The sequence below is a fragment of the Cyprinus carpio genome, chromosome A5, assembly GCF_018340385.1.
Source record: "Cyprinus carpio isolate SPL01 chromosome A5, ASM1834038v1, whole genome shotgun sequence".
Classification (NCBI taxonomy): domain Eukaryota; kingdom Metazoa; phylum Chordata; class Actinopteri; order Cypriniformes; family Cyprinidae; genus Cyprinus; species Cyprinus carpio.
In genome coordinates this window covers 18771256-18793249 of record NC_056576.1, presented here as the reverse complement: position 1 = coordinate 18793249, position 21994 = coordinate 18771256, and the positions used below count along the sequence as shown (strand labels likewise).

General features: G+C 37.8%; 2 protein-coding genes, 2 non-coding genes and 1 pseudogene across 5 annotated transcripts; 2 read left to right on the top strand and 3 right to left on the bottom strand.

Moving 5' to 3' along the window:
* The first annotated feature begins 264 nt into the window (after window positions 1-264).
* LOC122145040 (DNA polymerase epsilon subunit 3-like) lies at window positions 265-2084 on the top strand. The gene is made up of 6 exons (XM_042756302.1): window positions 265-398; window positions 597-682; window positions 806-891; window positions 970-1088; window positions 1172-1355; window positions 1531-2084. Exons 2-5 carry the CDS (start codon window positions 617-619, stop codon window positions 1339-1341), a joined length of 441 nt encoding a protein of 146 aa, XP_042612236.1. The 5' UTR covers window positions 265-398; window positions 597-616; the 3' UTR covers window positions 1342-1355; window positions 1531-2084.
* A 316-nt stretch (window positions 2085-2400) lies between these two features.
* On the bottom strand, window positions 2401-6750 carry LOC109061970 (annotated as a pseudogene).
* On the bottom strand, window positions 2787-2913 carry LOC122145215. Its single transcript, XR_006160167.1, has one exon. It is a non-coding gene; the product is annotated as a small nucleolar RNA SNORA65 (small nucleolar RNA).
* LOC122145214 lies at window positions 3507-3633 on the bottom strand. The gene has a single exon (XR_006160166.1). It is a non-coding gene; the product is annotated as a small nucleolar RNA SNORA65 (small nucleolar RNA).
* A 231-nt stretch (window positions 6751-6981) lies between the features above and the next one.
* Window positions 6982-19543, top strand: LOC109061964 (E3 ubiquitin-protein ligase LRSAM1). Of its 2 annotated transcripts, XM_042756299.1 has the most exons (25): window positions 6982-7077; window positions 7285-7446; window positions 7550-7606; window positions 7740-7784; window positions 7875-7952; window positions 8043-8111; window positions 8799-8883; window positions 9122-9243; window positions 9391-9481; window positions 9697-9806; window positions 9904-9933; window positions 10018-10140; window positions 10758-10897; window positions 11039-11083; window positions 11708-11778; window positions 12029-12128; window positions 13412-13499; window positions 13674-13748; window positions 14423-14503; window positions 14782-14877; window positions 16540-16638; window positions 16715-16846; window positions 16966-17035; window positions 17142-17311; window positions 17479-19543. In XM_042756299.1, the coding sequence occupies exons 2-25, from the start codon at window positions 7375-7377 to the stop codon at window positions 17599-17601; spliced, it is 2172 nt and encodes a 723-aa protein (XP_042612233.1). In that variant the 5' UTR covers window positions 6982-7077; window positions 7285-7374; the 3' UTR covers window positions 17602-19543. The 2 variants fall into 2 exon arrangements, with proteins under 2 accessions (XP_042612233.1, XP_042612234.1); XM_042756300.1 differs by lacking the exon at window positions 14423-14503.
* The last annotated feature ends 2451 nt before the right edge of the window (window positions 19544-21994 follow it).

The following is a 21994-nucleotide window of genomic DNA, read 5'->3' as shown; positions in this document are numbered from 1 at the left end:
TTTTCTTTTTCTAATAAGGATTACACACACAGGACTAGAACTGCCACCAGGATGTGAACCGTCTTAGTAATTGTATTGTTAGCGACATTAAAAAACAAACAAAGCGGCTTTGAAATTCACATTTGAGGTATTCTTTGTAATTTATATTACAGTTAAAACGTGAAAGTGCGCAACCATGTGCACAAATCTGGCGCATATGTTTCAGGTTTGCCTACAAATTGACGTCATAGCTGAGCGGCTATTGGTTGGCGGGGCAGAGCGGTGAGGGGTGAAAGGTTAAAGCCTGGGTTTGGATGATCAAGCGGGGTGCAGAGCATTGAAGCACACTCGCTTTTGTCCGTATTCGCTTGTTCTGTAAGCAGTTGATTTGCTGATAAATCAGCTAACGCATATCTAAGGTAACGAAATTCGTTATTTAACGCGCTTCAATCGTTTTAGATTGTAGTTGGTGTCAGTTCACCCTCAGATAAGTTTGGCGGCTAAGCTAACACAAAGTTTTCGCGGTTCAGTTTGACATCTGATCACGCATCTTAATCAACACAAATCGGTTAATATAAAACAAAAACATTACGTCGTCGTGTTGCATCTCTTTTAAGTGTGTATTCAGAGTAACTTAATGGCTGAGAGACCAGAGGACCTCAATCTTCCCAATGCTGTCATCACGCGCATTATAAAGGAGGCAGTAAGTTAATGTTATTTATTTTATCCATAGAAATGAAAGCGTTACTTAAATTCTCTTTCAGTCACTGTAGTCTATTATATTGTGTTTTTATTATACAAAGCAACTTGTTTTTCTCGTGTTTAGTTGCCAGATGGTGTTAACGTGTCCAAGGAAGCAAGAAAAGCGATATCTCAAGCAGCCAGTATTTTCGTCCTCTATGCAACATCTTGGTTAGTAGCACGTTTCGTTTTGTATGAGAAACTCTATTCTGGCAACCTACCTAAATGTAATCTCTGTGTTGACCCCAGTGCAAACAATTTTGCCATGAAAGCAAAAAGGAAGACTCTGAACGCTGGAGATGTGATGTCAGCTATGGAGGAGATGGAGTTCGAGCGCTTCCTGCAGCCCCTGCGGCAAGCACTTGAAGGTAAAGGCTATGAAGCACTGGAAGGCGTTTATTAAGATGTATAACTATTTCGTGCTGACATGCATATTTATTTTTTTAAACAGCTTACAAGAAAGGTCAGAAAGGCAAGAAGGAGGCATCTGAGCAAAAACGTAAGGAGAAGAAGAACATCACAGATGAGAATGACAAGAGTAGAGATGAAGAGGAGGACGAGCACATGGATGATGAGCAGGAGGGAGAGAATGAAGGAGAGGAAGAGGATGTGGAGAACTGAGATGAAACGGGATTGTTTAATTCAGTGGTTCTCAACTCCAGTCCTCGGGACCCACTGCTCTGCACATTTTGTTTGTCTCCCTTATTTATCGCACCTGATTCATATCATCAGCTCAAATCCATGGAACTGAGTTTCAGATTCAGAAACATTCATGTGCAAGCAGTGTCCCCCTATAGTTGAGAACCACTGGTTTAATTGTTCAATCCGTCCTGGTTTCCATCAACTTTGGCAAATGGCAGTTTCCACATTAACAGTGGGACAAAGACAAGCCTATGGTACTGAATGGGTTTTACTTCATGAAATTGAACAATTGTACAAAAATAACTGGAAACATTCCTGCAGAGAGCTCCTTTGAATTCAGTAAGGTATATTTCAAGAGAAACTGTACATTGTCTCTTCAAACTCACTTTAATCAGTTAGATACAACACATTAGTGGCCGTAGGATTTTGAGCAAATGAATGTACTGTTACCTGGGTCAAGAAATGGGGGAAGACGTGATGTTAATGAATTAGGATGAGAAATAAAAGGTGAGCATCTTGAAGTACTCATTTTGTTAACAAAGTTCAGCTGTTATTAAACATTTTATACTACGCCAGTTTTTACTTTCCAGTTTTAAATGTCAGGCTTTTGTTCTAGGGCAACACATACCTAAGCTTACATACTTTTGTACTGCGTCTTTGAACAACTTGGGAATATTTGAGTAGATTAGCTATTTTTTCAAATAAATGATTTAATGCTTTCATTTTGTAATCAATTTATATGCTTTGGCTTTTTTTTTTTTTTTGCAATAAGACTGTCTTCAGTTGATTGCCCATGTGTAGTTCCAAAATATGGTACCCCACTAAATATAGTAATGTATACTTCTGTAACCAATGAAATTCTGCTGGTCTCTACAGCCTCTGATGCAAAGGTCCCTCATCTTGTCTTAGATGTGTCCTCTAGTATTTTTGCTGTAATTGACAATGCTGCTCATTTACAATCTTTAGCAGAAATTGGGAGTGTTTGTTACCTCGTTATATGAAAAATTATTTTTCAAAGAAATATGAATACAGTTTACATCTTGTTTTTTCAGCATTTTAATTAAGCCACCTGTTTGAGAACCACTGAAAGAAACCACCACATGGACTTGTCATTTTAACAGTTTTATTTTGTCTTGAATCCTCTTACTCCTGGAAGAAAGAAAAAGTACAGATAAAACCAGTGAGTGAGAGACAAAATATATATTTGTTTCCAAAGCATAATGGCACTTAATACTAACCGCTGGGCATTCAATTTTGCCACTGTTGATGTCATCAATGACATCATGGGGAGGGCGACCATCCATGGTGCAGCCCACAGACGGAGCTGTGCCCAGAATCTCTTTAATGGTTCCTGAGAAACAGAGGACAAGATCAGTTTGTACTGTCATCTAAATCAAAATAACTCAATCATACATGGTTACAATACATGTTCCAGGCTTTTTGGCACAGGGTTAACCACTGAGTTAAGTATTCCTGCTTCCTAGAACTGGGTTATTATTAGCCTCCTCTGGACAGTACACAGTCCCTTTTACAGACTAGCACAGTGGCGGGAGGCTGATTGATAAATATTTCTTCCAGAAGCATAAATTCTTAAAATTACATACCACTAAGTTCCCTGGCAATAGATCGTGGCCTCATGACATGGGCAATGTTGATGATTTCATCTAAAGTAACACTTCCAGAGTGCTTAACTACAAAAGAAAAGGGAAAGACGATACAAACATCAGGACATATAGAATATGCTAGTCACAAACTAATAGCATGTACGTTACCTTTCAGAAGTTTGGGGTTGATGAGATTTTTAAATGTTATAAGCAGAAGTATCATGCTTAAAAACTTCTGTAACAAATTTTGCTTTTGAAAACTTGAATGCATCCTGGCTGAATTAAATCTTACTGAAACATTAAGGAGCTAACGTTTTGATCAAACTATTTAGCAGTTATTTGCATATTTCTCTTGCTGTAAGGCATGCTAATGGTGTGTTATTTGGTTTCAAAACTAATGTAAAATTCTAAAAAGTTTTTACTGTCACTTCTGAAGAATTGAACGCATCCTGGCTGAATTAAATTAATTCTTACTGACCACAAACTTCTGAATGACAGTGTGCATCATACAACATTTTGGCCAACAAGAAATGCAATAGAACTTGTTCCAGTCCTTTCGGCACAGAGTCAGCCATTAAGTTGGTCGGCCCTGTTTCCTAGAGCTGGGTCACTTTAAGCCTTCCCTTGGCAGTACACTGTCAATTTTACAGACAAGCACAGTGGCGGGAGGCTTAGTCAATAACCACATAAGACCAGAAAACACAAAGACATGATTCCACCAACACAGTACTGAGGTAAAAAGCTACTTACTGTTCTTGACCTTCTTCCTGTCACGAGGAGGTTCCTTCAGTGCCTTGATGATGAGGGCAGAGGCTGATGGCACCACCTCTATCTGGATCAACAACAAAACCTATAGGCATCTAAAGGCTAGATGACCTCAAGGGACAATACAAAGGCGGAAACACTTCAAGGGCTTACCGCTGCTTGTCTGTTCTGGATGGTCAGCTTCACAGTGATTCGCAGGCCCTTCTAGTCACCGGTGGCCTTTGCGATGTCATCACCAACCTTTTTAGGCGACTGAGGGAAAGAATAGAAAGTTAAAAATGAGCATACAGCATAGAACAGAGTTAACGTGCTGGGACACAAGCGGTTTGTTCCAGGCCTTTCGGCGCAGAGTCAAAAATCAGGTTCAATACAACCCTCCACCAAAATCCACAAAACCACAATCACACACTAGGACAGTGGCAGGGGGCTTATTTATGATCTAGAGAATAGGATCAAACAATATAGACCAAGATCAGGGGGCTCCTGGCGATCGACTGTCCTGCATTGTTTATTCAACCCTAATCAAACACACCCTGCCTTTAGTCAGCCTGAAGACCTTAATTAGTTTCTTCAGGTGTGTTTGATTAGGGTTTGGAGCTGAACTTTGTAGGACAGTCGACGCCAGGAGCAGGGTTGGCCACCCCTGATGCCAGTGAAATATAGACCAAGATGATTATACTTACAAGACCCAAAGGTCCGATTTTGGGGGCCAGTGAGGAAGTGGCACCAACCTCTCCACCTGTGCATCTCATGTACACTGGAAAAAAAAAACAATGAAAAAGAGCTTTTACTAGAATTACTTGTGGATGCTGTAAGATTGGGGGGGGGGGGGGGGGGGGGGGGGGGCTAAAAGACCTAACACACTACTCTGCATTGAGCATTCATTCAAACTGATATTAGTGCAAAATTCTTGGAGGATCAGCTAACAGTTGCTTTGCAAATAACTCTAAAATGACTAATAGATGGTCATACCTGGCTGATGCGAATCAGGCAGACCTGCACAGCATTACATCAAATCTATTCTTTATAGCATGTTCTAGTTGAGTTAAGGAGTACTCCACCCCAAAATAAAATTGTCATTATTCACTTACCCCCATGTCGTTCCAAACTCGTAAAAGCTTTGTTCGTCTTCGGAACACAATTTAAGATGGAATGACATGGGGGTAAGTGATAAATGACAATTTTCATTCTGCGGTGGAGTAACCCTTTAAATACCATACTATAGCAAACATGATGTTGTGGTTCGAGAACACCATGCTAACAGACATCTGTCCCATCAGACATCACACTAAGGGCCCTAAGATTTCTGCGATGCAAAAAAACCCAGACGAAACTGCAGAATCCCGTCATAAAACTTGAATTTACTGAATAACACGCAATTTTCCCATTCTAGATTAATAAATTGAAAGTTTGTCAGTACACCTATCAAAATGCTATGTACTAGTAGCTGTAATATTAGGCCGCAAGAAGATTATTTGTGACCCTGGACCACAAAACCAGTCTTAAGTGTCAATCTTTTGAAATTGAGATTTATACATCTGAAAGCTGAATAAATAAGTTTTCCATTGATGTATGGTTTATTTGGATCGGACAATATTTAGCCGAGATATAACTATTTGAAAATCTGAGGGTGTAAAAAATCTAAATACTGAGAAAATCGCCTTTGAAGTTGTCCAAGTGAATTCTTAGCAATGCACATTACTAATCAAAAATTATGTTTATATATATTAATACAATTACAAAAAAAAATGGCAGAAAAAAAAAAAAAGAAAAAAAAAAAAAAGGATTGCCTTGTACAAATAAGTTACTTAGAGATGCTTTTGATTACAATTTAAGAAAACCATTAAAATGCAATCAAGAAAATTAACGGAAAACAGAATTTGGTAAAAAAAAAAATTATTTGAATTTGAGAAAAAACACACAGGGTCTTTTTTGTTAAACTTTTAGTAAATCGCATATGATTAAAAAAACATCCAAACCTAACAATTACCACCAAAAAAAAAAAAAAAAATATATATATATATATATATATTGTCGTCATATATATATATATATATATATATATAAAAAACGGGGAGGGGGGCGAAATTTGGGGAAAAAATAAAACCTACTTCATAGGGCCCCACATTACTAGTCGGATAGCAAAAAGTGTTCATCACTCAGTTCCCAGCCTAACCCTACGGTACGCACTATTACTAGAACCATAGCTTTTGTAGTGAGGAACTTCCAAAATGTTGTAACTCCCCTAAAGTTTAACTGGTTTAAATATCCAACGTTACATACAGTCTGGATGGGCAAAAACAAGCTAACGTTACACTGCAAATGCTACACTCTGACGTTGCCTGTCACCTTTGCACACTTTTTTGTGCCAAAACATTAAAATTTCCTACTATATACAGACACATACTGACATTACGTGGCACACATAATTCCGTTTTCCTGTTAAACCTTTTCAGCTCACTGTCCAGCCCAAAAGAAATCAAACAAGAGTAGAACTCTACAGCTCCGCGATGACCACGTGCGTGACGCACTACAGCAACACGTGAAGGCGCGCGATCTTCCGAGTGCTGTGAAACTACAGCAAGAACCCGCTAGCTTATAGATTCAAAACGCCACATGTACGGATAAGCTGCAGATAGTATCCCCAGAGATACTACAGAAAGCGTTCAAAATCCACACCTCTAGGTTAACCTACAAATATGGTTGCATGTACACATTCAGCTTAAAATGGTTCAACTAAACTATACGTAAGTTTTTTTGTAGGTTTACCTTTCTAAGTTACTCATTTATTAGTCCCAGCGCGCAGACAAGGTCCCTCAGACCTAATCAGAAATCCGGTTACCGTATTCCAGACATACCGATTTTAATCTCGTTGGGGTCGAATTTAGGAGGCATGCTGTGTCAGATGAAGTTGAGCTCAGCGCGATTAGAATTGGTGAGGGTGTCGGATGAACCCGGATTCGGGACGACCGAAAACCGTTGCACCTTCACCACCACAGCGAAAATAAGAAAGGGCCGAACGCCTACATTTCAAGGAGCCCATGTAGTTGTTCCTGGTGTGTGTGTGTGTGTACACTGCCAGAGAAACAGTACAGAAAAAACGCACAATAAATTCATACTAAAACATTTCAATGATCCCATTTTGTGTGTACACTGCCAGAGAGGGAGTAAGACAATAGGTATGAATTATTATTTTAATATCTAAATAAATAAAACGGACGGACAATTTTTTTTTTTTTTTTTTTTTTTTTTGATCTTGACAAAGCCATTCCAAGGAGCCCATGTTTTGAAAAAATAATTTTGCTAGTTTAGCGTTTAATCGCGTACATTCGTCTTTTCGCGTAAGGTATGTACATTTATTTATGTCGCGCGATATTTGGTTTCAGAATCCATGAAAGTCTAATGAATAATAACGTGCATTTGTATAGTGCTATGTGATTATGATTTGTAATATAACAAACAGATGTTTGTTTGTGTGTTTCTTGTCGTACTTGGCTTTGTTCACGCTGTCCTACTCTGTTTCTGTTTCTTCGGGATTGTCAACACCCCACAGTCAGTCAAGTGTCACAGTAACATCCAGTGGCTTTTGTGGATGTTGTGGGGTTTTGTCTAGAGAGACAAACAAAATATCACTGGCTTCAGGATGTTTCTGTTCTCCAAAAAGAAGAAACCCAGTGAGGATTCCATAAAACGCCTGGAGTACCAGCTGTGCTTGGTGAGTTTCTATTGTAAGTGGCTCTTTTTTTTAGCAACATGTCAGGACTACTGTCATAGTGCACTGCATCACATCTTAACACACATGCCCATGGTTTGTGCAGGCCAAAGAAGCAGGTGCCGATGATATTCTGGACATTTCTGCCTGTGAACTTACAGAGGTGAATTACAGAAGCCCTAAAATCATTATTTACATATCGGTGAAATGCTGATCTAAGACAGAGGATGAATTATTGCTAGATATCTGAGATTCCATCCATATCACAGCAGTTCTCACACAATGCTTGTCTGTAGGTTCCCTCCAGTGCCTTCTCCTTATGTAAAGTCCTCCAGAAGAAAGTGAGTCTTATTTACTTATGTACTTTTTTCCTGAACTTTTGGTGGTTAGACGGGATAGATCTTTCACAGCACTTTCCACTTTAACTGCAGGTCTTAATTCTTCATGGAAATGACCTGAGGTCACTTGTTCCTAAAGGTTGCTGCATTGGTGCCTTAGCGACTTTAAAGGTGAGAGAAATTGATTGATGACAACAGTGCCAAGCAAATAACCATTTTACACTTCTGTCCAGTGACAACATCTCTTTGTGTCAATTCTTGGTGTTGGACCTGCATGAAAATAAGCTCACATCACTTCCTGATGACATTGGGAAGCTTTTGTCCTTACAGGTATATTTATTGTATATGAACAAAGCTGATGTGAATTAATGTTTCTTACGTGGCATTTGAAAAGAGAATACTGTTATTGATGCTGATTCGTAAAAGACCTGTTGACATAATTTCTGCATATACCACTGTGTAGCGGTAGGTAGGTTTATATGTCAACAGTCTGGGGTCACTAAATTTTTTTTAATTAACTTTTTTTTTTCTTCAGCAAGGGTGCATTAAATTGTTTTAAATTGACAGTAAAGACCTCTAGTAAAAAGCAATAAAACGTTCTATTCATCAAAGAATACTGAAAAAAAATGTATCATGGTTTAACAGGAATATTAAGCAGCACAACTATTTTGAACTGACAATAATAAGAAATGTTCCTTGAGCACCAAATCAGCATAGAATGATCAGAGAAGGATCTTGTGACACTGAAAAATGTTTAAAAAAATCTACTTTGTCATCACAGTAATTACTTTTTAAAAATATATTACAATAGAAAACAGTTGTTTTATAATATTTCACGATATTACTGTTTTACTGTATTGTTTTATTAAATACAGCCTTGGTGAGTATAAGAGACTTCTATCACAAACAATTAAAAATATATCCTCTAGAACAAGGAACAGTTTTCTTTAAAGCATTTTTAAGTGATAATTAGTATTCTATTTATTGCTTACATACAGCCTTGATTTCTTCTCTAAGGTTCTGAATGTAGAGAAGAATCGCATAAAACAGCTGCCGGACTCTATAGGGGATCTACGGTATCTACAGACACTTAATGTGAAAGGTTTGTTTTGTGCTTTTTAAAAATGTTTTTGCGCACCAAAATATATTCATTAATATCCGTTTTTATGCATCTTCATTAGAGCACTTCAGTAGAATTATTAACCTGTTTCAGAGAGATTTTGATAGTCATTTGAATGTTCTGTTAAAGAGTTTCGTTTATTTAGACCTTTTAGGCACTATTTTACAATGGTGAAAAAGCCTAAACCATTTAAATTAACAAAATGTTTTGATGGGTATAGAGAACAGACTTACTGTCATTCCTGTGTCTGTGGGACACATGAGCAGCCTGCGTACACTGGACATAAGTGAGAACAGCATTAGAGAATTACCTAAAGAACTGGCCAGTGTTCGCACTTTGGAAGTGAGTATTTTAAATCTGTTTAATATTAAGATGCTGGAGCATATGTGTTCAAGCTCAGATGGCAATGTGACCACTGCAAAGACATTCTCATGTCTGTATGTGTGTGTGTATGTGTGTGTGTGTGTGTGTGTGTGTGTGGAGTGGCAGAGCCTGATCCTGGATGCACAGGTTATGAGCTATCCACCTGTGTCAGTGTGCACCGCCGGCACAGAGGAAGTGCAGCGATACCTCTGCTCAGGTACAGATCTGTTTTCAAAGAAACTGAGCTATATTTTACACAATATTCTTTACTTACAGTCTGATTAGATGCAGACTGATAAATACAGGTTGTGTTCAATACAGATTATGCACAAGATCTGGTTAAATATTATTGTAACCATGTGTGATGGTATAATGCCATTCTGTGCAGCTGGTTTGTTTAGTCATTTCATAATTCATTTTATTGGGATTTAGAGATGGGTCTGGAGTATTGCCCTCCATCTCAGTATCTCCTGCCTGTGCTGGAGCATGATGGAGGGAAGCAGGAGGTGGATTGTGTTGATGGTGAAGAGAAAGCCTGGCAGGTCAGTCATCACTATTTATCAGCCATTTCATACAGTGCCCAAAAATATTGTGTGCCATTTGATCTCTTAATGTAACATTTTCTATCTGACACTGCAGAGCAAATTCATGGACTATGAGAAAAGAAAGGTATGTTTGATTTGGTTTCTTGTTGTTATTGTTGGATCATCCTGTGAAGTAGTATTTATCTCATTCTCTTGGTTTCTCCATTAGGAGCAGAAACAGCTGGAAAAGTTGATCTTTGAGAAAGATCTTGAAGAGAAACAGAGAGAGCACACTCAGCTCTTCCTCCTCAACAACTCCCGCAAAGAGGATGTCTTGCTGTCTGTCAAACTGGTAAACATTTAGATTGTAGAATAGAATTACAAAAACAATCTGTTGTACAATATGCCCGCCTCCGCCCTCCCGCCCCGAAAGAAGTCTGTCTGGTCAGTGCTGCATTTATTTGATTATAATACATTTAAATATAATAAAACAATTATACTGTAAAATATTAACATTTAAAATAACTTTTTTTTTGTATTCTAAAAGAAAGTCTTCAGTGTTCCATGATCCCTCAGAAATAATTCTAAAATGATGATTTGGCGCTCAAGAATAATGTCTTATTATTATCAGTGTTGAAAACAGTTGTGCTGTTTAATATTTTTGTGGCAACTGACTATTTTCCGGATTCTTTGATGAAAAAACAAAACAAAAAACGTTTATTTGAAATAGAAATCTTTTGTAACATTATAAATGTTGTTACTCCCACTTTTGATCAATGTGGTGTATCCTTGCTGAAGTAAAGTTTTAGTTTAAAAAAGTCTTATTGACCCCAAACCTTTGAACAGTAGCTTAAATTAAGCACTGTAGGCTGTACAGTTACTACACTTATCTAGCTAATAAAAACACATTTTCATTTACCATGGCCTTATTATCAGAAAGACCTGTCTCTGTGCTTTTCTGTCTCTCAGGAGCAGCAACGGTTGGAGTTAGGTGTGTCTCAGCAGCAGAAGGCCCAGGAAACAGAGAGGCAGAAAATACTGGATAAAGTACGTCAGGCAGAGAGCAATGTCATGAGTCGCATCTCTGACCTCCTATTTGATAACAAACGGTGAGGGTACAGTGTGAACCACTTTTGAAATACCTTGATTTTTCAGTAGCTCTCATTATCACTTTAATTATGACAAGCCCATTAGTACTGTGTAGTTGAAGGGTCGTTATTTATTGTGCATTTGTGCTCATTTGGTTAAAGCCAGGCAAAGAGCGCCGAGTTTCTGCAAGCTCTGGAGGAAGACCGGTGAGTGGAAATTACGCATGGGTTAAACTCTCTAATGGAATATGAGCTTCTGCCATCAATGCAGCTCTTGCTAAGTGAATTACTTTCTGTCTAATGGCACCACTTAAGAAATCCTCAGTCCAGATTGTGTAAGTGCAAGTACTGAGCTGTTTGGGCACCACTGCTGTGGTGCTGCTGCATTTAGGTATTTTTGGAGATGTCAGAAAGACCTGGAGTGCTACTTTAAGCAGTGGGGTGTTAGTTGTGTATCAAAATCTCTCATTTGTAAGATATACACTACCGTTCATAAGTTTGGGGTTGTTAGAAGTCTCTTACGTTCACCAAAGCCACATTATTTGATCAAAAATATTGTAGTATTATGAAATTATTTTAAATAGATTTTTAATAACATCATACATGTCTTTACTGTCACTTTTGAACTATGAAATGCATCCTACGTAGCTGAAAAATGTAATAATAAAATAAAATAAAAAGTAATAGCAATAATTATTTCATAAAAAAATATTACTGACCCCAAACATTTGTTGTTACAAACAAAATGGTGAAATCTGGGACTTACCTTGATGTTTTTTCTATATAGTAGAGAAAAGAGTAGAGAAACAATTATGAATGTGTTTTTTTTAGTATACGAATGGAACACCTTACTGCCATCACACAGGATGAAGCCAACTCTCTTAGGAAGAAGGAAGTGGCAAGTGAGTTTTAGAAATGACATTTATCATTAAAATTGTGCCATTGTTTTACAGTGATTTCAGATATTTGGTTTTATATTTGGTAGGAAAATCCTTTGGAACTCATGTCCCAGTCCCACTCCCCCCTCCCCTTTTTTTGTCACATCTACTGTCTTTATCAGTAAAAACAAAAGTCTCAAAAGCCCAAATGAAGAATATTTAAAAGAAAGAAACTCAGCTATTTTCAGTGGTACTGAAGACTACATGTTTGCAGGTGCCATGCAGAGGATGCTGTCAGAGAGCTACTCTTTAAGGTTACTGCAGGAGGCCAGGGAAGCCAAGACTCAGATTCTGGTGTCTGAGACCTGCAGGAGGTGCTTCAATTCCCACCAATACATATGGTTTTGGACTCTGTCCAGCACTTTTTTACTCTTGTTTCCACCAGATATTAAAGGCTTAGTTTACCCAAAAAGGAAGATTAGGCTGTTTTACTAACCCCCAGGTCCTTCAGACGAATCCAGACGAAGTTATATAAAAAATTGTCTTTGATCTTTCAAGCTCTATCATTGGGTGTTGCATTGCTTCAGTCCAAAAGAAGTCAAATTAAAAGTGCCCATTGCGTTCATAAAAAAAAAGTGTCTCACATGACTCCGGGGGGTGAACAAAGGCCTCCTGTAGTGAATCAATATGTTTTTGTAAGAAAAATATTCATATTCAAAACGTAATAATCACTTTAATGTAGCTTGCGCCAACAGTTGTATACAGAAGCAGCTCTGGGCAGATGACGTATGAGGTCAGTGTTGCGCATGGGCCAGTGAGTCTTGTGAAAACCAAGGTTTGTTAACAGGAGCAAAGGAAGCAAATTTTCCTTACTTTAGCAAAGGAAAACCAGTCTCCTCTTGGCTTATATCAATATACTCCAACATTCTTTACAAATCCTTGTTTTGTACTTCTAATTAGTGACCGTTGTTTTCTTTTGATCTCTCACCTGCTTTTCCACGCACGTCACTTCTGAGTGGTGCATGCGTAAAAGCTGACCACATACGTCATCCCCCCGAAACTGCTTCCGTGTACAACAGAGAGAGCAAGCTAGATACAAGTGATTATTACGTTTTGTATATGGATATTTTTCTTACAAAAATGCACCGATTCACTACAGGAGGCCTTTGTTCACCCACCGGAGCCATGAGAGACACTTTTTTTTATGGATGGGCGCTTTTTATTCAACTTCTTTTGGACTGATGCATGCAACACCCGCTGAGTGCCATAAAACAGCTTGAAAGATCAAAGACAATTTTTAATATAACTCTGACTGGATTTGTCTGAAAGAAGAAAGTCATATACACCTAGGATGCTTCGGGGGTGAGTAAAACGCAGCCTAATTTTCATTTTTGGGTGAACTAACCCTTTAACGTCCATCTTTGTGATCTGACCTAGGTATTTATATAACATGCATTTCAAATGCGTCTCATATGACCGAGGTATTTGAAATCCGTTTGGATTTCAAAGGGACATTCTCTGACTTTGAAGTTGCTAACTAAGTCATTGTGCTGATGTTACTAAAAAAAAAAAAAAAGAGTATTCATTTTCATTCAACAATGAGTAAACTGTCCTATTATTTCTTGCGTACTAATTTATCTTTTTTCTCTTCATTTAGTTTGGACTATATGGATAAGAAGTTTGACCAAGTGTTGTCCCTGCAGCAGCTAGACAAAAGCAAAGCCATTAGTCAGATCCTTCAAGAGGTAACTATTTAAATCACTAACATACAATGTACATAAATTAAAAACTAGTTTGCACTCCATCCGTCCATTCACTCCACAGGCAAAATACATGAATGAACTACAGCAGATACAGGTGGTGCATAATTGGTCTAGTACGTCTAGAATGATTAACCTTAATTGGCTCTTTGTCTGTAGGAGGAAATGCAGAAGGCTGCCTTTGAAGCCCTCCAACTCCAGAAGGACAGTGTGCATGCTTATATCCGTAATCAGGTATGCTGAATAAAGTTTCCTTTAGAATAGAAGAGCCAATAAGACCCCACATATACAGGGATTTATATCATACTACTGGTTGATTGAAGGAGTTAAACTGTCAATTATTAACATATACACCACCATTCAGAAGTTAAAGAAATCTCTAATGCTCACTAAGGTTGCATTTATTTGATTAAAATGCTGTAAAATAGTAATACAGTTTAAAATAACTGTTTTCTATTTTAATGTATTTAAAACGATCATTTATTTGTGTGTCACAAAGCCACATGGTCCATCAGAAATCATTCTAATATGCAGATTCGGTGCTCAAGAAACATTTCTTATTATCAGTGTTGAAAATTGTGATGTTTCTTATTTTTGTTGTAAAGAAAAACATTTATTTGTAATATTCTAAATGTAAATGTTAATGACCCCAAACTTGGTGGTATAATCATTAACAAAGCTATTCAGTGGGTATTTTTTAATTGGCTTATTTAATGTTAGAGTAAGCAATGTTTCAGATGGTCTTCATCAGATGTAGTCATTCTAGTCATTAATAGCTTTTTTTTTGGTTTCAGTCAGCCCATGCTTCTCACATCCCACCTCTCATTGAATGCATAACCCAAAAGGTGGCTGTTTTATCATGTCTCCATAGGGCCATTCACACCCCTACTGTATGCTTGTATCCATAGATTAAACTCATAGAGGCAGAGTTAATGCAGTTGACAAAGCTGGAGGTTAAGAGGAGGAATTTGGACACTGAGAACCTGCAGGTACGTAGCAGCAGTAGATGATGTGGGTGGTTTCCTGTCAGTGCTTCAGAGTGGAGTAATGATGAGTCTTGTCATCGCACATCACTTCTCTTGCTTGTTTTTACATCTCTCTTTCTCTCTCAGATTTTTTGGTCATTTCATCCCATTCCTGTTTAAATAACATGCTCACACCACCTCTATGAGTTATCACAGCATTCTAGGAGTATGAATTCTTTATGTGGTTTTGTGTGTGTTTTTACTGTATTCACTGTGTGTGTGTGTGTGTGTGTGTGTGGTAGGAGGTGCTGGCTGACCAGAGGACTGCTCTGACTGACCTGCTGCAGCAATTACTCAAACAAAAGGACCAAAGGGAGGAGGAGCTCAGGATGGTTTTGGTGAGTGATTCTGGACCAACTTTCTTGTTTTCTCAAAAGAGAGACTGGAAATCAGATCAGTTAACTGAAACATTTCATATGCTTCAGTCATTGTTGGAAAAATCACATTTAGGTCAAAGATATTGTCTGAAATTATCATCTTAAATTTGGTGTAAATGTGTATTGAAAAATATCATCATAATGTACTTATTAAAGGGGTCATATGATGCTATTTTCAAAGCTCATTATGTGTTAATTATTGCATATCCTCTATGCACAGTCTTTATAAAACGTGTTGATTTCTACAAAGCCCCTCCTTTGAAAAGCGCGGTGTGCCCTTATTGTCCAGCTGAACCAGTGTGTTGTGATTGGCCCAACCTCTCAGGCGTGTGTTGGAAATGTAACACCCCTTACCATAATTTTGAGCTTTAGCTTCCAAAGCAATTATAAGAACAATAATAATGTCGTCAGTTTTGCTATATCACAACAGCGCGTCCTGCTTCAGCTCTACTTGAGCGTCCAGTGTGAAGCAGAACACATAGTGAATCCTGTTTGTCATCTTTTCGCCAGCAGTTATAAGCAGAGAACAGAGGATACTACATTTGTAAAAATAAATCCATCTCTGTCTGCACTTGTGGTCATAAGAACGACTAATAAATATGTGTTCCTCTACACTTTACCAAAGTCCGCATTTGAACAGTCAACAGCAAATTATAAAAAAATTTTTACAGGCTCTGATTTAGAAGTGCTAGATTGTCCTAGCAAAGTTGGAATTGCTCCATTTTTTTTAGAAAGAGCCTTTCTGTACAGCTGGCCATGTTCTCTCCCAGGTTTAGGAAACTTTGCTGCACACACTCGAATATTTGGGTTGTACTTTTCAGGAATTTGTACTGTCCTATTTGTGTGCACTTTCGAAAAGGCCAAAAAAAGTGCTTTTGCTGTCGCATAGAAACACAAAGCATCTCCAAAACATGGCAGCAACAACACTACTGCAATACCTGAAACCACACCTTCTGTCTTTGTGCATCCATTTGAGGTGGCATTATGCAAACATTTCCACATAGTGACGTAGATATGTGAGGGAGAATTCAGTCGAGGTGTTTCCGGCCAGTCTCTTTTAGACATGAAAATTCCTTTTGTGGGAGACTTTGAGCTTTGTAACTTTGCAGATTTTAAACATGCACAAACATCTACAAAACACATTAACAAAAAATAAAACATGAAAACGCACCATATGACCCCTTTAATATCAAAAGAATACAATTTATTTAGCCTTTTAAAAAAGTAAAATTAATTTTTATATAATAGTTCAAATTTTATTGTATTGCCATGCGTTGTGTTTTGCTGCTTAATTCGTTGGACATATTATTATCTGAAAAAAAACCACATTAAATCTAACAGCCTTTAAAAAAAATATTTTATTTTCTGCCAATTTCTGATAAAAAAAAAATAAAGACCAGTTTGAAAAACCCTGCATTATACCTGACTGGTGTGGAAACAATTACTTCAATTTCTGGCATGGTAGTCTCCACTAATTAAACAAGCCAGCAACATAGTATTGAATTTGCGTAGGACTTTGATAAAACAGTTATCAGTACAGATGCTTATGTATGATTATTGCAATTTGTAAGCTATGGTGCTGAGTATTTTTTTTTATTTTTTTTTTTATTTTTTGCTCTTCAGGTGGAGATGGACCAGAAAAGTGAATCCAATCAGCAGAACTACTGGATGATCCAATATCAGAGGCTCCTGGACGCCAAACCTCTGTCTCTGCGGATGCAGGTTAGAGCCTGGGTGTAAATCCTGGGTTTAAATCACAAAATCACGGACACACTGCTGACCTCTCCTTTCTCCACAGGAGGCAGCTGTGGATGGGGATCTGGGGAATCTGCTGTGTAAACTCTCTGCTCAACACTACCTGCCAGTCATAGCTCACCACAGAATCACTGCTGAGGCTTTGCGACACATGACCACCAAAGACCTTAGGAAGGTCTGTCCCCATTCCTTCTGTGTTTTAACACAGAAGTTTTATAGTAGTATTTAATTGTGTCTCTAAGAATTTGTCATCACAGGTTTATGTCCATTAAAATCGTTTCTGTTTTATTACAGTTGGGGATTAATGAGGTTGGCGTGCAGAAAGCTCTTCTCCACTGGGCCAGAGAACGCACTCTGTCTGACCGTAAGAACATGTATTTTCAGTCAAGGACATAATTAGGAGACATTTGTGAATTCTGCTCAGTGTTGTTTTTAAGATTGAGGGTATCAAAACATGTTTGTCCCTTCAGCATTTCCTAAAACAGCAAAAGAGATGCAGGAAGCTGGTCCATCCACTCCAACTGCCCCTCTTCAACAGCAGCTCACTCCTCCACTGACCCCCAACACCCCCCTCACCCCCACTGCCCCAAGTCCTGACAGATTCAGCAGTTCTGAGTGTGTGGTGTGCATGGAACATGAGGTAAGGCAAAAGATTCTTACAATTCTATTCTATATCCAATTTTCAATTCAGTTTGAAAATATTATTTTGTTTGAAAAAGAAATTCTTTGTAATAATGTAAGAGTTTTGCTTTACAGCAGCTTTGAAAGAAACCATGATTTCCTCTCCTGTTCTGTTTTGTGTCACAGTCACAGGTGATCTTCCTGCCGTGTGGCCATGTATGCTGTTGTCAGACTTGCAGCAGTGCCCTGCAGTCCTGCCCTCTGTGCCGTGGCTCTATATCTCAGCGTGTCCGTCTTTACCACGGCTGAAGATGGGGAGCGTCCTTCCATGGTCAGCATCATACATCATGTGTTGTTGTTGTTCCTTCCTCCCATTTGCTGCATGAAATCGTAGTATGTGAACCTTCAAGCACTTTAGAATTTACTGGATTTTTTCTTACACTCCCACTTCAACTAGCCAATCAAAAAGGAACTTATACAGCAAGACATTTGTCCAATGGGAAGTTTTATTGTTCATCATAATCTAGTCACATTCCAAGAAATTAACAGCAAGAAAGTATTTGTTACTCAAACCTAATAGGAATAGATATATTATAATGACTGTTGAGCTTTAGTATCGCCCTTAATGTACCTACTATAAGCACTTGTGCCTCTTCTGTATGTGATGTCAACTCAACCCCCGTCCCCCCACTACATTTTAAATATATGCATGTTCTCTATAGTAAAACTAAATCTTCATATACTCACCACAGTCCGCCCTATGCCCTGCCCTCCATGTTATTCTAGCATCATCGTAGTACAGTAAGATCAAATTTATCACCATTCAGGGACGTTCACACCACGGGTGATAACTGTAATTATAACGTTTTAATCATCATTCTAATTTTATGAGAATTGTCACACCACAGCTATAATGAGAACATCACAGAGGAACTATACAATTAGAATCATTATCACAACAATTTTTTCCAACTGATGAACACCAATCAGAATCTGCCGGACTTTAGCATTTAAAGTGGACACTGACATAACTACAATGCACACTTATAATAAACAGAACGTTGACGTCCGTTGGTGTGGATGCTAATACAGTTATGGTTATAGTTATCTACAATGCACACTTATAATAAACAGAACGTTGGCATCCGTTGATGTGGATGCTAAAATAGTTATGGTTATAGTTATCTTTATCCTTACTGTTCTCTGTGTGAATGGGCCTTTACCCTGCAGTGCCAGTAGAGAGTATTTTAATACTTCAACCAATTATGTTAAAGTAATTTTTAATTTTCATTTCTAATGTAAGATTTACATTTTCAGTATAAATGTGACTCTATGAATACATTTTAATTTACAGAACAGAGCCTTATAAAGACTTCAACATTGAAATATTTTGAACTGACTTTGCAAAAGAGGCTAATCGGAAATTATAGGTTGAAGCTGAAACCTTTCTGAAGGCACTGTACTTGCTATATAATGCTCCAAACATTCATCCTAACAAATGCACTGTCAGTCCTTTTATACTGTCGACTATCCAGTTTCAGGAACTTAAGTATTGCACACACGCAATAGTGTTTCCTAAATCTGTGTACTTCTGTGAACCTCTCTTCATTCAAGTGCTCTTATATGCAAGTCTGCTTCTCACTGAACATGCACAGAATGAAAAAAAGAACTTGATCTGTCTGTAAATAAAACAATATTCATTAAATTTCTTATTTCAAGAAATGAGCTTTAAGTGTTTATCAGCTTGATAAAATCACATCACAAAATTTTAATCCGTGTGCTTTGTGTGATAGTTATGCTTTATGGATCAGACTGGACAAATATTTTATTTGCTGTGCATCTGTCATTTAAGAAAAAGAAAAAAACCGATGAAAGCATCAGAATGCTTAGTATAATGTGTAAAAGGAGTTACTGTAGTATAAACTACCCTCTGATGGCAGGTTATTGTCAATTATATACACACTGTAGTCTTGCTCTTTTATTTTTTTTTGTCATAAGAACTAATAAAGTTTCTGGACATTTTATACAACACAAATGACTTTATCTGTGATGACAAAGTGAGATTGTTAATTTCATTTACAATATATGTGCTGCCATTTCGTGTTTTCCTTTGTTGTCTATATATTCAAAATAAAATGTAATTTTTTTTAGGTTTTATAATTGTACCCAACCAACCACATCCATTGAAGTGCTGCCTATTCATTTTTAAGTGCTGTCACACCTGTCAGACCCCAAAATAAACCCGCTAGACCAGGGATCTCCAACCCTGCTCCTGGAGAGCTACCATCCTGCAGACTTCAGTTCCAACCCTGCTCCAACACACCTGTCTGTAATTATCAAGTAACCCTGATCACCTTGATTAGCTGCTTCAGGTGTGTTTGATTGGGGTTGGAGCTGAAATCTGCAGGACAGTAGCTCTTCAGGAGCAGGGTTGGAGACCCCTGCGCTAGACAATATGCTCTAGTGTCCTTTTATAATTAAAAGGTGTATTTTTGCAACAGCATGACTGTTTAGATTTTATTTTTAAATTAAATATCATAATTGTTAGATTTCCCATTTACTTATTACTCTTTACCTAGTGTCATATTTAGTTACATGTTCACTACATCAATATTAGTCCTCAATTCCAGATACGTCTGAAATGTCAAGCCCAGAAAGTTGATTAGATTAGTCTTGATTTTGCAATATTTTATAATTATAAATAAAACCCAAATACTAAATTAGATAATTTTCTGAAAGATAAATCATCAAACATACTTGAGTAAATATTACATTTATGTGTATCTAGTTAACTTTACTTGACTTGCAACCTTGCTAGTCATATCCTGTCAGGATGCCGTTATGAATCAGAGTTCTTTTAGTTCAATGACTGAAGAACTGGCTGCTTTGTATCATTGGGAAAGGATCAGCTGCCCATTGATTGGACATTATTTATCCTCCTTAACTGTGATTAGACAGTATCAATTCCCTTTTAGGGTCTCAATATATGAACAAATGGCTATGGTTGAACAGACTGCAATATACAGATGTTCTGATCTACATATTGTTCTGTTAACATAAATACTTCCTTTTTAATGTTGGCCTTTTCCTTCTATTTCATTTCATTTCAAAAACTCTTCAGTAGACAAGCACTCTTCCACTTTATCTTCATCTACGTCTGATTCAAGCTCCCAAGGTTCTGAAAATCAGACATCAGCAAGAACAGAAACCATTATCTACATGCTCATCAAACCTTGATCTGATTGGCTGGACAGTACCTTGATGGTGTTTTGGCGAATCTCGAGCACTATGTGTCCACTGTAAGATTCCTGCAAGTCAAAACTCTGTCCTGAGAGACGGATATACTCCATTCATCACTTGTTTCACCTGCACAAGAAATACCATCTCAGTTTCAGGTTTAGACTTTACTATAGAAAAAGAGCTTTTTTAACCCTCACCTAAACAGCCAACTGTCTCAAACTGCTGTATGTAGCATCTCCTGCTGTCTTCTCTGATGCTGTTCTTCCTGCGCTCCCGCTGTACCTGCCACTTCCTCTTCCTGTCTGACAGGATCTGACAAATAAAACAGTATGATGCTTGAATACACTTACTGAAGTTTTAATCAGACAGGTTAAAGCCTTTTGTACACACTCATATCATACACACCTGATCCAGATTCTCCTTTTCAGCCCTCCGATCTTGCATCATCTCATCCATGTTTTATATAATGGCTTCCATCTCTTTGCAATTCTGCTTCTCTGCCCTCCACTGCTGCTCAGACTGTTCTCCTTGCTTCACAAGCTCTGCAAAACACACATTTTCTAGACACTCTTCCACACTTTATATCAGTGTCCATCAACAATGATGAAACGTTCCATAATTCTTATTCATGAACAACTAAGTCATGGGGTCTTTGAATATTGTTGTGAAAAATGCGGGACTTGGAGTCAAAAAGGTTAAGAACCGCTACTTTAGAAAAATCTTATTTTAATGTGCTAAATTTGGATTTTTGTCCCATTCAAAACCACCACAGTCAAAAAGTACCACAGATGTTAAGTAGAGTTCAAACTTGAATGAAACGTTGGGATCACCTTCCACCTCTGCCTCCAGAAGGCTGATCTGAGCACAGTGATTGTGTTTGTCCTCCCTGTATCTCTGTCACCCTCTGCTGGAGATTCAGCACATCCTGCTGCAGAGGATACGCGTGTGTAGTGGAGGAACACAATGCCCCAGATAAATGAACCTGAAAGTGAGAGAAAAGAGGTGTTTTAAGACTTTTTTCTAACCACACCATTAACCAGGACACATCTACAATACGGAAGAAGAACTAATTAAAAAAAAATCATACTGCACAAATATACCTTGCAGGTCAGTTGGTCCGTCCTGTGTGCCACCTTTTCGATAGCCAGCTGAATTTTTGCATTATGTTGGTGAGCGTCATCAAGACTGATGCGATATATATTTAATAAAAAATGTTTGCATTTAGTGAAAAACATTTAGTGACAGCATGCATTAAAATAAAATGACACATTTCAGCAAGTACTGTACAGAGGTAATAGGCTCAGATCTTACTTTGATATGGAATTTGATGGAATGGGGAGATTGAGGTAAATGAGTCCAGCTGTGTTGGAAAATAAGGATTTTGTCTGAAGAAATATGGCTGTTAATTGAAAAAAAAACCTCTATTATTATTGTTATTATTATCATTACTATTGCAACACTA